We start from the raw sequence: 14,729 nt of genomic DNA, 5'->3' as shown, positions 1-14,729 counted from the left end.
GATACACCGGACTCCGATTGGCCTTTTGCAACTTCTGCCAGAAAGATGTCGCAACTCCCAGGCTGAGCAGAAGACTAATTAAAGGCCACGTCACCCATTTCAGACGAAGATCGACTTCCTCAACACAAGAGGATCTTATTTTAACAAGGCAGAGGGAGATATGCTTGGCCTAGTTTTGTATTATATTCAATTAAACAACACATTTAAATAATTATCAAACTCACAAAAGGTTTTTTTTTTTAATTTACATTTCACATTGTATCACAACTTTTCACTTTTTTTTTTCCTTTCTGGTGTGGACACATTTGATCAAAAACCAAACCAAGCGAACAACATGGAAGTGCAGCACTGAGGGCCGAGTAGAACTGGAATAGGATGTTTTACCAGATATGTTTTTTTTTTTTTAAAGAATTAGTTAAAATTAAACGAACCTCATCCGCTGTTTTCTGAGAACAAACCTCTCGGGGTTAATCGGGCATCAGCAAACGGTAGATGTCCCGGTTTGGACGCGTTTTAATTGAAAGCATTACAGTTCGGCCTGTTCACAGTCGAAAAGATTTAAAACGAGTTTTTTAAAGCGCGGTCAGACGACAGAAGATAAATACTGTAACAGAAAAACCAAAATATGAATTCACAGTGATAACCTCACTACAGTACAGTTTAAATAGAGGTTCAGAACGAGCAACATGACCAAACGCACAAAGAAACATAATTACAGTGAGAAAAAGTCTTTTGAAGAGGGTTGTGCAGAAAGGTTATAAACAGTTAACATCTTACCTGTTGAAGATAGCTCCTTGATTGTTCTCAGTTTGCACAAATGGAGTTTGAATCTGACCATGAAAGCAGCGTTTATGTAAACCCTGATATTGGTGAGGTTTTAACAGCGATCTACTTTGGTTCTGGCCCCGCTCCGACAAGCTGTTAGCTCGTCAATCCGGTCAGAACTACAGGATTTCTCCAAACTGAGGTTGTCCAAGGAGTTATCTACAACAGGTAAAACATTAACTACACATGACCTCTCTACACGACCCTCTGAACTTCTTTAGTTGCTCCTCCTGTTTTCACGAGGCGTCCTTCACGTCGGCCTTTCAGTCTCTTTACTCGCCCCGGAGCAAAGCTTCACCTGTCCGCCTGGGCCCGACTGCTGGCGTCCTCGTCTCTCTGGGCGGAGGAGTCCAGCTGAGGCGGGGGCTCCTGCGGGGAACCGTGCTGCTCCTCCGCTCGACATTTAGAGCAGCAGCAGCAGCAGCTGCAGCAGAGCGCGGCGCAGAGGCGAGTGCGGATCGGCTGAGTGAACAGAACAAACATGATGCAGTTGGCCGCTCCCTGAGACGTGTTGCCGATACCCTGTGAGGTCAAAGCAGGAAGGGTCCTTTATTAATCGAAAACTCACACATCTCAGTGAGTGAGCGCTAATTCAGCAACAACACTGGTACTTTCCTCTTCTTTAATTTTTCTGTATGTAGCTGCCTCTGCGTACTTTGAGCTGTTTGAGCCATTCATAAATCAATCAGCTCATTCAGAAGATGGGTGCTGTGACGTTTGGTTGTTGTAACTTTTAAACTTTTTAAATATTTATTTTAACTAGTGTTTATCTAGATGTTTTGCAACTTTTAACTTTTAGTAAACTTCAGCCACTTTTAGCCTTTAGCTAACATTTTGCTATTTTTAGCTACTAGCAAGCCTTTTGATACTTTTAATAAACCTGTTGCTAGTTTTACCTTATAGCTAGCCTTTTGCTACTTTTAGTTTAAGCTAGCATTTATTAACTTTTAGCTTATAGCTAGTGTATTGCTACTTTTAACTTCTTTTAGACTTTAGATAACCTTTTGCTGTTTTTAGCTACTAGCAAGCCTTTTGATACTCTGAATAAGCCTTTTACTACTTTTAGTTTATAGCTAACATGTTGCTGCTTTTAGCTACTGAATACTATTCTGATACTTTTAGCTACATTATGCTGCTTTTACCTAACCTTTTGCTATTTTACCTACTAACTAGACGTTTGATAATTTAAGCTTTTAGCTACATTCTTCTAATTTTAGCTACATTTTGCTACTTTTAGCTTTAAGCCAACCTTTTGCTATTTCAGACTACTAGTGAGCCTTTTGCTACATTCTGCTAATTTTAGTTTTTAGCCAACAATTTCCTAATTTTTAGCTACTATCTAGCCTTTTGATACTTTGATTAAAACTTTTACTACTGTTAGCTTTTTGCTATTTGCTACTTTTAGCTTTCAGGTAACCTTTTGCTACTTTTTGTTAAGTTTTCACCACTTTTATGTAGCATTTTGCTAGTTTCAGCTTAAAGCTAGTGTTTTAATAGTTTAACTAACATCTTGCATCTTTTAGCTAGTGGTCTACTTCTTTTAGCTTTAACGCCTCAGTTTCAGCTTCATTCAGCTCTCAGGATGAATGTTTGCAGAAAATGTAGTTTCTGTAATGTTCAAATGAATTCCTGTTTGACCAGAAAAACAGCATTTTGCTTTGTTCTTTAAAAAAACATTTTAGAAAAACCTGTAATGTTAAAATGCAACAAATAATGCTAAAGAAGATGTAAGAGTTATCTGTTTCAACACATTCTAGGGGAAGTTACACAGAAAAGTGGCGATGAAGTGATGAATCACAGGTTAGAGATCATGTAATCCCACAAAGGTCAAACAGAACATCTGCAGGATATGAATAGAGTTGAGTTTAAAACTCACATGTAGTGTGACCAACACCGGGCTGTGTCTGACCCGGGAGTCAGCGAGCAGCAGCACGAAGCGCACCGTGCTCCAGATGCGCAGGACGATGAAGATGATGGGAATGAGAGTCAGCTTCACATCAGCCATGGAGGAGAAAGAGTTCGCCTGAGGCCTGTTGGCCAAGATGGGGCGGTACTCGGACAGGGCCGCGTGCTGCGCCAGGATTCAGAGTCAGAACTCATTGACGGGTCATGCAAAATCGTTATTTGAAACTTTGATGTGCAAGGCAACGCGCACCTCCTAAAGGAACGCTGCGACAGATTAGGGCCGCTCACCGCTTTGTGGATGTGCCTCTTGATCAAGATGTAGAGCACAGGCAGAGTGAGGTAGGCCAGGAACTCCCAGATCTTCCCGGTGAGCAGCATCCACAGGATGTGATCCTTAGCTTGGATCTTGACCCAGCACCAGCCCACGGACACCTCAGACGCATCGTAGCCAATCTTGTTGAGGCCCACAGCGGTGACGGTTATGATCAGAGGAACGCCCCAGCTACAACACACACACACATGGCACAAGGACCAGAGATTAAAACCCTTCTCACCTCAAAGGCCAACTTCAATACCGCAAAAACCCATGACATCCAGTGAGAAATGATCTTGTTTTTAAACAGGATTCGTGTTACAGCACAAGCTGAAGGCAAGCCAGTGTAGTCTGTTCAGCTCGTGTGTCATGAAACCACAAAATAGTTTCCCCTTTTTTACCAACACTTCTCTGAAGCTTCTATTTAAATACTTTAATGTAACCTTCTATCTGTGTGGTAATCCACAGCAGATTAAAGGCTGACTTGTGTTCTAGCATGCCTTAAAAAAAAAAAAAAAACGGTTTCTCCTGTTTTTGCTTTTTTGTCACCCTTAGATGTTTTTAGATCATCAATCAAACGTACCTCGTGAGTTTGTTTACCTACAGGAAAAGCCAAAGTGACTGAAAATAGGTCATATTTGTTCACCTACATAGACTAAGATCAGCTTAATGTAGGTCAGTCATATGACTCAAGCTTCCCTGTGGTTCCCAGCAGATTCAGCCGAGTGCTTTGTTTACCTTGAGTGAGGACCCGCATTTCAGATTCATTATATCTCTAGTAAACTCTTTCAGAGTGCACTATTTGACATAGTTCAGGATAACTGGTTTTAAAATGTTCGAACTTCGAAATGAGTGTTTTTGAATTACAATGAGAAACTGCACCTAAATGCATCATTTATCGGAATTTATTTACCTAAATACTAAACAGTAGGAAGTCAGGTTGTAACGATAAAATTAGCTGAGCTAAAGGGAAATGTGACAAAAATCAAAAGAGAAACAGAAAAGTATGTTATTTTGTCCAACAAACAAGATTTATTAAAGCCGTAAAAGCTGTCAAAAGTCCTGATTTTTCAAAAAAGTTTTTAATTTGATTTTTTTGTATGTGTATCATATATGATAACAATAAACCACCAAATACACATCATTCACTGGTAAAAGTCTACCACATAATTTGTAATGAGTGAGCGAAATCAGCAGAGTCATGTTTATGTTGCCAACAATTACGAGTCCTTTGTTTACATTCAAACACTGACAGTCTCTGCGGATATTGAGCTGGTAAAATAAACCCCAGATGTAAAAAGAGTCAGAGGACAGCGGAATCACTGTTTGACGCCGGGTCCAAAAGCAAAAAATGTAAAGTTCTTCTTCTCTTCTTCTACGAAGAAACTGTGACTAAAATCTGTGAGGACGAGAGCGGACGGGAGCATTTATGGGGGAGGAAATCGAGTGGTGGAGAGCGTTGAAGGAAAACTAACGGGCTAAAAGCTTCAGCAAATGAACAGCACTGAGATATACCGAAATATAACGGGAGAGTTTCCATAAATGGTCGTTGAATTTATCTGTAAACAAAGGAATATTTGCTTTTTTCTAACTTAGTTCTTTAAAAAAAAAAACAAAAAAAAACTGATCAGTCTGAGTCAGAAGACAATTGTTTAAAGATGTAGAAATTGTGTTAGAAGCATACAAATTCAAATCAAAAACAGTGGGGAAAAAAACAACGCGCATTTTGACAGCTAACTGAAATTTATTGCTTTAAATTTCAGTTAGATTAGGCCACACCCCCTGTTCCTTCGTTTCCATGGAAACGCTCGGTTCAGCGTTAGATTCGCTCGGAGATTTCAACTTTATAGTTTTAAAATTTCCCCCTTTTTACCCCGGTGTAATACAAACTTAACCCGCTTATTAGTTTATACTGATTCAGACGGAAAGTTTGTAGAGGTTGCGGTTTTATTTATTTATTTTTAAACTTAAATTCTAAGTTTCCGAAGAAGCTCCGAGCTCTTGTTTGGCGTTCACCTGTTAGCTACTTTTAATGTTAGCTAGCCTCGCAGCTCAGTTCCGAACTCTTCACGTACCTGACGAGGTGGAAGACCAGAACCAGGCTGTCGGCGGACCTTTGGCTGGACCTGACGATGAAGACGTACAGGTACACGGCGATGGCCACGGTCCAGAAAAAGCTGCTGGTGTTGGCGAAAGTGGACACCGCTCCCTGGACGACGCAGTCGAGCGAGTCGGCGCGGAAACTTCTCCAGACTCCGAAGGCGTAGGAGACGGCGGACAGCCAGTCGGTCACCGACAGGTAAACCAGCAGCTTCCGCGGGGTCGTCCTCAAATCGGACCACACCGCGTAGGTGACGATGATCAGGGAGGACCCCAGGAACGACAGGGCGCAGGTGCACAACACCACCACCTGCTCGGAGACGTACAGCTCCGTGTGAGTCCCGTTAGCCATCGTCTCAGGGCAGATTTCGGCCGCACATGGTCGCCGCTGCGTTTAAAACACCCAGTCTGGCGCTTTGAGCGAGTCGAGCTAAACTTTTCTGCCCTGCTTTAAAGCCCTCCCTGGCCGCCTCCTCCTCCTCCTCCTCCTCCTCCTCGCTCCGACCGGAACTCGAAGCAGAAGTTCGGTCAGCTGCTGGAGGGTTTGTTTTTCCGTCTATTTTTGCCTTCTTGTGTGACCCGCCTGTTACAGCTGTGGCATCATCATGTGCCACATACGAAACGTGACGTTTAGGAAACGCTCGCGCAGCTTTTATCGCCCGCCGAAAGGTGAAGCCGGGCGATCGTGTACTTTTTATTTTTTGCCTGATACCAAAGTTTCTCATAAACCACCAGGAGGACTTTAATGAAACCTCCAGGAAGTAGTCATCGGATGAACATCTACAACTGATTACCTTTTGGATTCAACCTGATTCAAGATGGACGCCACAGCCAACAAAAAAGATCGTAATTTAGTAGTAGATTTGTTCACAACACATACTTCAAATAGTGCTCATTGCATTAGATCTTTGCTTAAAACGTCAATATTAACTCTGGGAGTCGACTCTAATTGTCTGTTAGCAGAATATCTCATGAACCACTGAATGGATTTTAGTGAAATTCTCAGAGAGTAATCACTGGATGAACATCTATGACTGATTTAACTTCTGGAGTCAGTCCAGTTCAAGATGGCCGCCACGGCCAGCTGACAAAAATGGCCATAACTCAGCCATTCTTACATATATTGACCTCAGATGTGGTGGGTAGTAGCTGAGACTGATCCCCAGCACACACTATGAGCACAAACAGATTGTAAGCTTTAACGTTTTCTCTGCCTGTTAGCATAATAGCAAAATATTTCATGAACCACCTGGCAGACACAAATATGGCTGTAACTCGGTCAGTTTTACAGACATGGAGCTTAAATTTGACATGGTAGTAGCTGAGAGTCGTTCACAGCACACACTTCAGATGGCCTCGTTCTGGCATGAATGTTGGTGGGCAATAAACATTCCTTTAAGGAAAGCTAGGCCTTTAATATTAGCATACAGTGATTTATCGTAATGTCTTTTTATGTGGCGTTTTTTTAAACCCTCGTGACATGCAGCTTTAAAACATGTGATAAAATAGTTCAATTAAATCAGAGTAAGACCACCTAAAAAGATGTGATGTAAAATTAGTATAAACAAATAATTATTTATAAGTTTTTTTTATGGTGAGTTGGTGTTTGACGTTGCTCTTCTACATCGTGTTTGAATAGATATGAGTTTATTTGAACCTTTTTCATTTGTTTACAGAAATAGTGCTTGTCTTTTCGCTCAGCCATGTTTGGCTTTATTTGAGCCCCACACATTCTGGTTTTATCCCCTTTTTTTAATTCACACTTCTGCCTTTGGCTTTTGTAAGTCCTGTTAAATAAAAACACTTTTCTTAGGTAGGGTTACAAAACAAAGCTCAAATTATTAGACAGCTGGGGTCATTGTTAAATATTGATCCTGGAGGCATTTCCAGTGATACCTAAAGGTGCAAAGGTAATTGAACAAAACAAATATTTTGCCGGTGGACAAAGGGTAGTGAGTTTACATTCAGAGGGATCATCCACTAAATTCATGGGAGAGGATAGTTTAAACTATCAAAAACCAGAATATTTATTTTATCAGAGAATCTCAAGTGTTCACTTTTAATCTCTTCTATGAGGCAGAATTAATGGATAATAAAAAAATGGGCAATCAATAAAGTGATTAGGAAGGCCGGTCAGGTCGCTGGAGAAAAGAGAAAAAAAAAACGCATTATTAAAAACCCGTTTTGCAGCTCAGAGGCGATCCATCAGATGTAGTTTTTAAAAGACTCGGGAGCTCATGTTGTTGGCGACGCCTCAGCAGGTCGGAGCGTCTTCGGTCCCGGCACCGGTCAGAATATTGACAACGTTTTTACTTCTTCTGTACGTCCACAACGTTCAATTATCGACTGGAAGGCTTTGAGAAATATTGTCGTCTGGGAGCGGAGAGTTTATTTATTTTTTAATCTGGAACCGGCAAAAAACAGGCTCCATCAGTGTGTATTATTAAACCCTTTAATTTAATTTAAACAGATATTCTAATATGAAACCAGTAAAAAAAAGGCAACTGCTTTTGTTTCATTTCTTAAAATGGGGAAGTGGAAACGTTAGTTTAAAAAAAAAAACTGTATTTCATTGTTACTGTAAGCTTAGCAATAAATCAAAGTTTTCCTGCAGCAAATTCTTCACACCTGACATTTTGTTTTTGTTTTCTTAATGAAGTCTAGCAGGAAAAAAACAAACAAACAAACAAAATAACAACCTTAAAAATGATTGCAATAACCGCCTACTTTTAAGCTCTAACTGTATGTTGATCTGGAGTTAGTTGGTGTAATTAATCAGTAAACTATTCTAATAATATATTTAGTAGAATCTGTAAAGCTGTGGCGACATTAAGGCTAGTTTTTATTTTCTTAAAAGTAAATATTCTTCCTCTCTTACAGCTTGAAGGGCTCCTTTAACAACACCATTTATAACATCTTTGAGTAACGTCTGCTAGGCTTTGTGTCCAGCAGCTCTTAATTATTATTTCTTGAAACTGTAATTGCCTTTTCCATTTATTTATTCCTTTATTATAAGCGGCGAAGTGTGACAGTCCACGCTGCAGCGACCTTGTGTGAGAGCACAGCTTTACTGCTTCTGCATCGCTGCAGCTCAGAAAAGCTGCAATCCCCTCCGGTCTTTGCAGCAGTGCAGGGGAACATCGGTGCTTTTTTCTGCAGACTGCAGCAAACGCAGCATCTGCATTACGGTCAGAATAACGTATGAGCGGAAAACGCTGCTGAAACCAGATCAATTGTTCCCCATTGAGGTTGGTCGAGTTCATCAGAGCAAAAAAAAAAAACTAAATTCATCTGTAATTGCAGCGTTTGTGTGTTTTAACTGATGTTCCTCGTGGTTATCTCGTTAAAGCTGCTTTGTTTTCGTGGCTACATTATTTTTAGGAATTGAGGTTAGTTTACACAAGTCGGTAATTACAAAATGCACGTGTTACATTAAAAAACAAAGAGATGAAATTGGTCTACATGTAAATTTTATTTCTGCTTTTTTTTTATTTTACAATTATTTATTTACTGTTTTAACATGAATAAATCAGGAGGCAGACAAGGTAGAAAAATTAACTATTAATTTGTTGCCATTCAAAAAAAAAAACCTTCCGATGCGAAATGATTTTACTTGGTGACAATTAAACATGCATGCAGCTGAAAAATAAAAATGAAATAAAGCAAACAGAAGCAATCCAAGCAGTGCCTTTTAGATCTGTTTGTTTGTTAAAAGCAAACAAACCAATAAGTAAACAATAATAATCATCATCATCAGCGTAGTTTTGTCAAATGGGTGCAGTGTTTGAGGAGCCAAAGCATGCTGGGAGGCTGCGTTCAGTCACAAGATGGCAGCAGAAGATCATCAACCTTCAGTCTTTGATCCAGCTGTAAATGTTGTCATGTTGTTAACAAAAAAGGCCCCTCAGCCGGTCCGTCCTCGGTCATCTCTCTGCTAAACTTACAGAAGCGGCCGCATTCGTTTCGGCGTTCTCTGCGGCACGGACCTCTCCTCCTGCCGGCGCCTTCGACGACCCCGGGGGCTTCTTATTGCGAAGAATTTCTGCGGCAGTATACTTGCTGATTGCTTCGTTCTCACTCCTCACAACAACCAGCTAAGACACTGCCAGAGAAACACCCACAGCAGCCGCGTCCAGCCGTCCAGTCGTCCGTCCACCTGCTCCTCCTCAGCCGGATCCTGGCCGCCCTTTGCCTCGCGTTTCGACCCGTGGGTCGGGCTCTGAGGACGCTCTCACTCCTGCTTCCCAGAGTTTTGTTGGTGTGATGCTTCGCAGAAAGCAGGTCGGCCTACAGAGAAAGCCAAGAAGTGGGAGAAAAAAAAAGAGAGATAAGACTTCCATGTAAACTGAAAAGATATTTTCTGAAGATAATCACCCAGTGTTCACTGCTGAACTGCGGAACTCACAGCTCGCTTCCAAGCGGATTCCTGATCATCTTTAAGCGCAGCATCGCTTCAAGTTCACGTAACTTGGACAAACACAAACACCCCCAAACTAAGAATAGATCTACCATGACTCATGGTTTTGCAACAAATGCTTGGTTTGATTTAACTCCTGTCTTCTGTCTGTTTACTTGAGTCCTATGACACCCTGGTGTGTGTTCATACACCTGAGGGACAACAACTAAACCCCCCACCCCCACCCCTCAGTATCAGATGTGTCCTCTCGCTGCAGTGCTATTTTAAGCTGTCCACTGTTGTCTTCGTGTTGACTCTGCCTTACAGGACGGCGGGGGGATCAGAGACCAGCATACGGAGGGACTTTTTCAAGGAGGAAGTCTTTACGTTTGGATTCGGCAGCGAGGTCGTTTGTTGCCCCACATGTCTGCTTTCGTTGTGCAACTGGAAACTCCAGAGCTTTATTTGTGGTTTTGGTCGAATCTTATCTGATGTAAGAAAAATGTAGACACTTGGATAAAAGCAACGCACGACCTGAATATATTTGCTGAAGCCGACGCTGGTTGCGTATTCGTCAGCTTCTGTCAGACGCACAAACAGATGCAAACACAACAGATGTCTGCAGACGAACACAGAGGCTCCTCTTGACCCGCTTTCGGTTGCCAAACAGCTGCATCTGTGTCCCTTTTGTGTCTTTGTGTCGAGCTAGACGCCGCCTTCACCGAGCACATGATGACAGGAATTCCTTCCTGCTTGGGCCTTGATGTAATCCTGAACACAGGGCCGAGGCGCGCCAATGAAAACACGCTCGCTCGCAAAACGAACGGCTGGCTGCCGCACCGCTCCGTGCAGCCGACGGCTCATTAACCTCTCCACAAAATGTGGCTCAGTCTGCACGGAACAAATAAACCAAAAATAAATAAATAAATCCGGCTGTGAAGAATTTGTTTACAAAAATGAGCGTGAGGTGACATCAAGCTGCAACATTTGATTTCAGAGCTGAGTGATGTGTGATGGTTATTTCCTATTAATTTGTTTAGTCGACAAAATGTCAAAAATGTTATGCGCTTGTCTGATTTTTTTTTTTTCTTTTTAAGACAGATTCCTTAAATGCCTCTTCTTGTTCACAGCTCAGCTCTGTTTGTTGTCAGAGAAGAGTAAAGAAATCAGAATATTTAAAAAAATGTGAATATGGATTTATTAAAATTGGTAAAAACAATACAAGGTACTCAGGATAAATTCATTAATAATAATTAATTTAGCCCTATCTGAATTTAAAAAGTATTTTAAATACACTTTATAGGTAAATAAATAAAGATAGCTGATATGATTGTGAGGTTTAGAACTACCTGGATCAAAAAAATATATATTATGTAATCTACCAATAATTATATTGGTTTGTATTTAGTTCACCCCTCAAAATAATTCACTTTACTGTTTAAGTCTATGATGATTAGTAAATAACAACCAAAAAAATAATATTTTTTCTTTATTTACAATATAAACTGCTTACATAATTAAATTTAAAAAATCATAAATGTGTTTTAAATGTTTTTGATTTACTTGATTAAATCACAATAAGATGAAAGACAGTTCTATTATTGTTTATTATTATTTTTAACAAAGTTATGTTCTGACAGCATATTTATGTTTACTTTTAATTTGAAATGACTAGGAATTATGTCAATTGATTTAAAATTTATTAGACTTGTTATTAAATTAAGATTAAAAAAATAATTTCTTATTGCACGGTGTAAAGTTTGGGCAGCATCGCCTCCACGTCATTATGTCGGGCTGTGTGTTTGTTCAAACCTTTTCCTTTTAGTTTAACTCTTTTACGAGTTTAATACGAACCTGCGTCTCATTTTCCCCGCTGTTGGTCATAACTGCGTTTCTGTTAAAGAACCTTTAACCAAACTAATTATTAAACAGAATTGAACCCGGTGAAGCAAATAAAGGCTTTGTTGAAGATGATCAGAAATCAGTAAAAGTTAGTGATTTAAACGTGATGTTTTCAGTGTTCAGAGCACTGATGTTGTGTTTTAGATCAGGATAACTTTAAGTAACCATGGCGCTCTGCAGTGTTCTTCTTCTTCTTTAGGTCCACAGTCTGTGTCGTATTAAACCTACAGGCAGCAGTCCTTAGCAGCACAGTAAACACACACACACACACAGAGTCATTCAGACCTTCAGCTCACCTATACCTGAGCACACGGCTGCTGTCAGGCTTCAAAATGCACAAGCTGAAAAACACCAACACTCCGCTACTCATCAGCAACCCCATCCGTGCGTTTCGGTTCTGGTGTCTGCCTCTTTGTTGTCCGCTGTACATTTCCTGTCGGCTAACACGGCTTCGACAGTCATGACTCCTCTCACCTAATCGTCTTGTGGCTAACAGTGTTGCGTTTTTACCGTACGGCTCTGCATATGAACAGTGTCCTGCACACTTACGATACGATAGGTGTTTTAGCTTCAGTTTCACAACTAGAAAAGTTCAAGCTGAAGGCCTTTCACTATAGAATAATCAGTTCTTTAAGTTTCTTTTTTAAAACCCTCTTTAAAACCTTTTTTGTTGTTGTTCTTCTTCTTGCTGGCTTAATTTAATTTGAGCTACACCAAACTATCTATATTGTAAGTCCAAAAGCAACGTGTTAATAATTCGGGTATATTTACGTGCTGAACACTCCTCTGGTGACCAGAAAACACAGTCGCCCCAGTAACTATCAGCTGGCTTCGCTGCGCACAGGTCAAACACACGGGTCATAGTTCGCCATCTGAGTGTTTGAGTTTTCACAGCCCTGCGTGAGGTTTGACTTTTATCAATAATGGTTTCAGTGTGACAACATGGACTGTCCTGCCCTGTTTTTATCTGCTTCTTTCTTTGTGTAATCTCACTGCGCAGTCACTGTGCAACACTGATGACACTTCTCTTTTGAATCTACTGTTGTGCCATTAGTTTTAAGCAGAACACGCTCTGTCAGATTCATATCAGTTGTAAGTAACGAGGCCCTCTTTCTGTCTTGAGTTTGAGATTTGCAGAGGGCGAAGCTGCCGAACTTCAGGATGAACAGACGAGGAGAAAAATCAGCGAAACGGTTGACCCTCTGTGTGAAGATCAAACTGTGGAGGGACGGTAATCCTAAAAGGGTCCCTCATCTCAGTCTCGTTGTAATTCGTATCACCGTCCTTTGCATTCAGTAACCTGTACTCTAGTTACCATGGTATCATGTTAGCATCAAGACTCGGCTCAGACGCTTTCACAACACAGACAGCTGTGTGCCTGGCATTATTATTCTGTGACTTATGTTTAAGACAACTCAGCCTGATCTGACAGCCTTAACTTGGCTTTTTGAGCTTCTCTCACTATAAAACTCTAAAATATTCATTCAGCCCATTTTAGTTCACCAAGTAGAGGTGAACTTTTTGCAATACCGGCAAGAAGTGGTGCTACATAAACTGCAACATGAAAAGTCAGAGTCATTTATCCGCTCACAGTGTTGACACTCACCGGCTGAGCTCCTTCATCCGCTCTCACCTCCAGCGAGTGGACTCTGCCGTTAAGGTCTGCAGACGTCTGAACGTGGTGTGGATGACCAGGCCTCTGGTCTCTCTCTCTGTCTCTCTCTCTTTCTATTTCACTCAGGCAGCGTGACAAGTCAAGGCATGTTCCAACTCACCACCAACAGCTGAACCGGGCGCTCGAGCCTAGACCAGAGAGGGAGGAGCAGAGGATCAGAGAAGGGGGAAGCCCAAAAAGCACCCAGCATGACTCAGCCGGCTCCAGTGAGTTAGCAAAGCTTTCACTTTAAAATGCTTTAACACAGGATGAGGCCGCTGTTTGAACTGACACAAAACCGTGGCAGCTGAACAAAAGATTGGATCTTATTGTATTAGATTTATGGAAAAAAAGAAGTCCAGTTTGCTTGAAGGAAGTGACAACTTGAAATCTCATTATTTATTGGTTGTTCTTACTCTTATTTGCAAATAAATCCACTTAACCTTTCACACCGTTGAATAACAGCTTGCAGGAGCTGTAAATGGACACCGGCACGGCATACTGATGAAAGCTGCTGACTCATCAAATCGTATTATACAGCAACCCTCAGTAGGTCACATCAACTACAGATGAGGCCCATCAGTATGAATTATAAAACTGGAAATCACAAGGAATGCATCAGCAAAGAATTTCCAAGTGAAATATTAATGTTTTCTCGGCGCAGTGGCATTTGAAGTTGAATATGAATTTAAAAGTAATCCACTGATGCTCCGTCTGATGCATCAGAGAGGTGTACATATGTACAAATGTGCACCGCGTGCTGTTTGGGTGCCGACACATAAAGCGGCATTAAATGTGCAGGATCATCAGTATCCGTGAGTGCTAATTATTTCAAGTTGCTCTGATGTTTGCTGCTTTTTAACTAGAGGAGGGGTAATGCCAGTTCATCACCGCTGTTAGTGGAAGTTGATCACTAGGCAGATTCTGGCTACAGCAGCAGGCGCCAGCTCAGCAAAACTCACCTGCTACAATATGGTCTGAGTTTTGGCTGCCTGAGCAGCTCTAAAGTACCGTACTGTACATCACGGCTGCTGCTCTCCACTGCAGCCTGTCAACAGACTGATGACCTTATCAATAAAAGAACAAAGTCACTATGATGTTACACTCAGAGAACTCAATACACTTTGAGTTCTGCGTGGCGCTTCATCTTTGTCCGACTGCAGGTGGCCAGAGATCAACCGTAAACCAGCCGAAGAGGAGCACAGGCCTGCAGATAGTTCGGCAGATAATTTATTGATATGTGGCACTGTGCCGTAGGCTTTTGATAAATTATCAGCAGGAGTTTCAGCTGAGTTGGCTCCTAATTTATGCAACCATGAGCTACCTGTTTACACATGAGTGAAATATAGACAGCCACTCAGAGGAGTTCATTTATTCTCTTTGTTGTGCAAGAACTAAACCTTCACATAAAACTCTAATTTCTTTTTTTTTTTTTTACCTGGGACACAGACTGCAGTGAGGCCTCACATTTAGATCTGTGTCAGTCAGAGTGGGAGAGTCAGGTGAGGAGGGGGGGTGGGAGGAAGGAACCCCTAGCCCAGCAAGTTCAAAGCTTGCTGCATTGATTACATCATCAGAACTGGAGTGCTGGAATGGGACAATGCACCATCGGGGGTGAGGAAGGAAGAAGGGAG

At 41.3% G+C, this 14,729-nt stretch overlaps 1 protein-coding gene and 1 long non-coding RNA gene across 2 annotated transcripts in view; both read right to left on the bottom strand.

Annotated features, from left to right (window-relative positions):
• Positions 1 to 341: 341 nt before the first annotated feature.
• gpr157 (G protein-coupled receptor 157) lies at positions 342 to 5,645 on the bottom strand. Its single transcript, XM_017417622.3, has 4 exons — positions 5,119 to 5,645; positions 3,019 to 3,232; positions 2,702 to 2,896; positions 342 to 1,347 (listed from the first exon to the last, which is right to left on the bottom strand). Exons 1-4 carry the CDS (start codon positions 5,493 to 5,495, stop codon positions 1,120 to 1,122), a joined length of 1,014 nt encoding a protein of 337 aa, XP_017273111.1. The 5' UTR covers positions 5,496 to 5,645; the 3' UTR covers positions 342 to 1,119.
• Positions 5,646 to 8,578: 2,933 nt separating this feature from the next.
• The window catches only part of LOC108236743, an 8,176-nt gene continuing 2,025 nt past the window's right edge, over positions 8,579 to 14,729 (bottom strand). Inside the window, exons 2-3 of the long non-coding RNA XR_001808614.3 lie at positions 13,048 to 13,244; positions 8,579 to 9,430 (exon numbers count right to left, since the gene is read on the bottom strand). This is a non-coding gene — a long non-coding RNA (uncharacterized LOC108236743). The remainder of the gene's footprint in view (positions 9,431 to 13,047; positions 13,245 to 14,729) is intronic.

Source organism: Kryptolebias marmoratus, linkage group LG8 (assembly GCF_001649575.2).
Source record: "Kryptolebias marmoratus isolate JLee-2015 linkage group LG8, ASM164957v2, whole genome shotgun sequence".
In the NCBI taxonomy this organism is placed as follows: domain Eukaryota; kingdom Metazoa; phylum Chordata; class Actinopteri; order Cyprinodontiformes; family Rivulidae; genus Kryptolebias; species Kryptolebias marmoratus.
Note: the sequence above shows the minus strand (reverse complement) of the source record. Positions and strands in the feature narration are given on the sequence as shown.

What these genes read in the sequence shown, in the direction of transcription:
- gpr157 (XM_017417622.3), bottom strand. Translation starts at nt 5,495, where the DNA reads ATGGCTAACGGGACTCACACGGAGCTGTACGTCTCCGAGCAGGTGGTG. An exon ending in CTGGTCTTCCACCTCGTCAG is followed by an intron (nt 3,233 to 5,118) that starts GTACGTGAAGAG and finishes TGTGTGTTGTAG; the next exon opens with CTGGGGCGTTCCTCTGATCA. An exon ending in AGAGGCACATCCACAAAGCG is followed by an intron (nt 2,897 to 3,018) that starts GTGAGCGGCCCT and finishes ATCCTGGCGCAG; the next exon opens with CACGCGGCCCTGTCCGAGTA.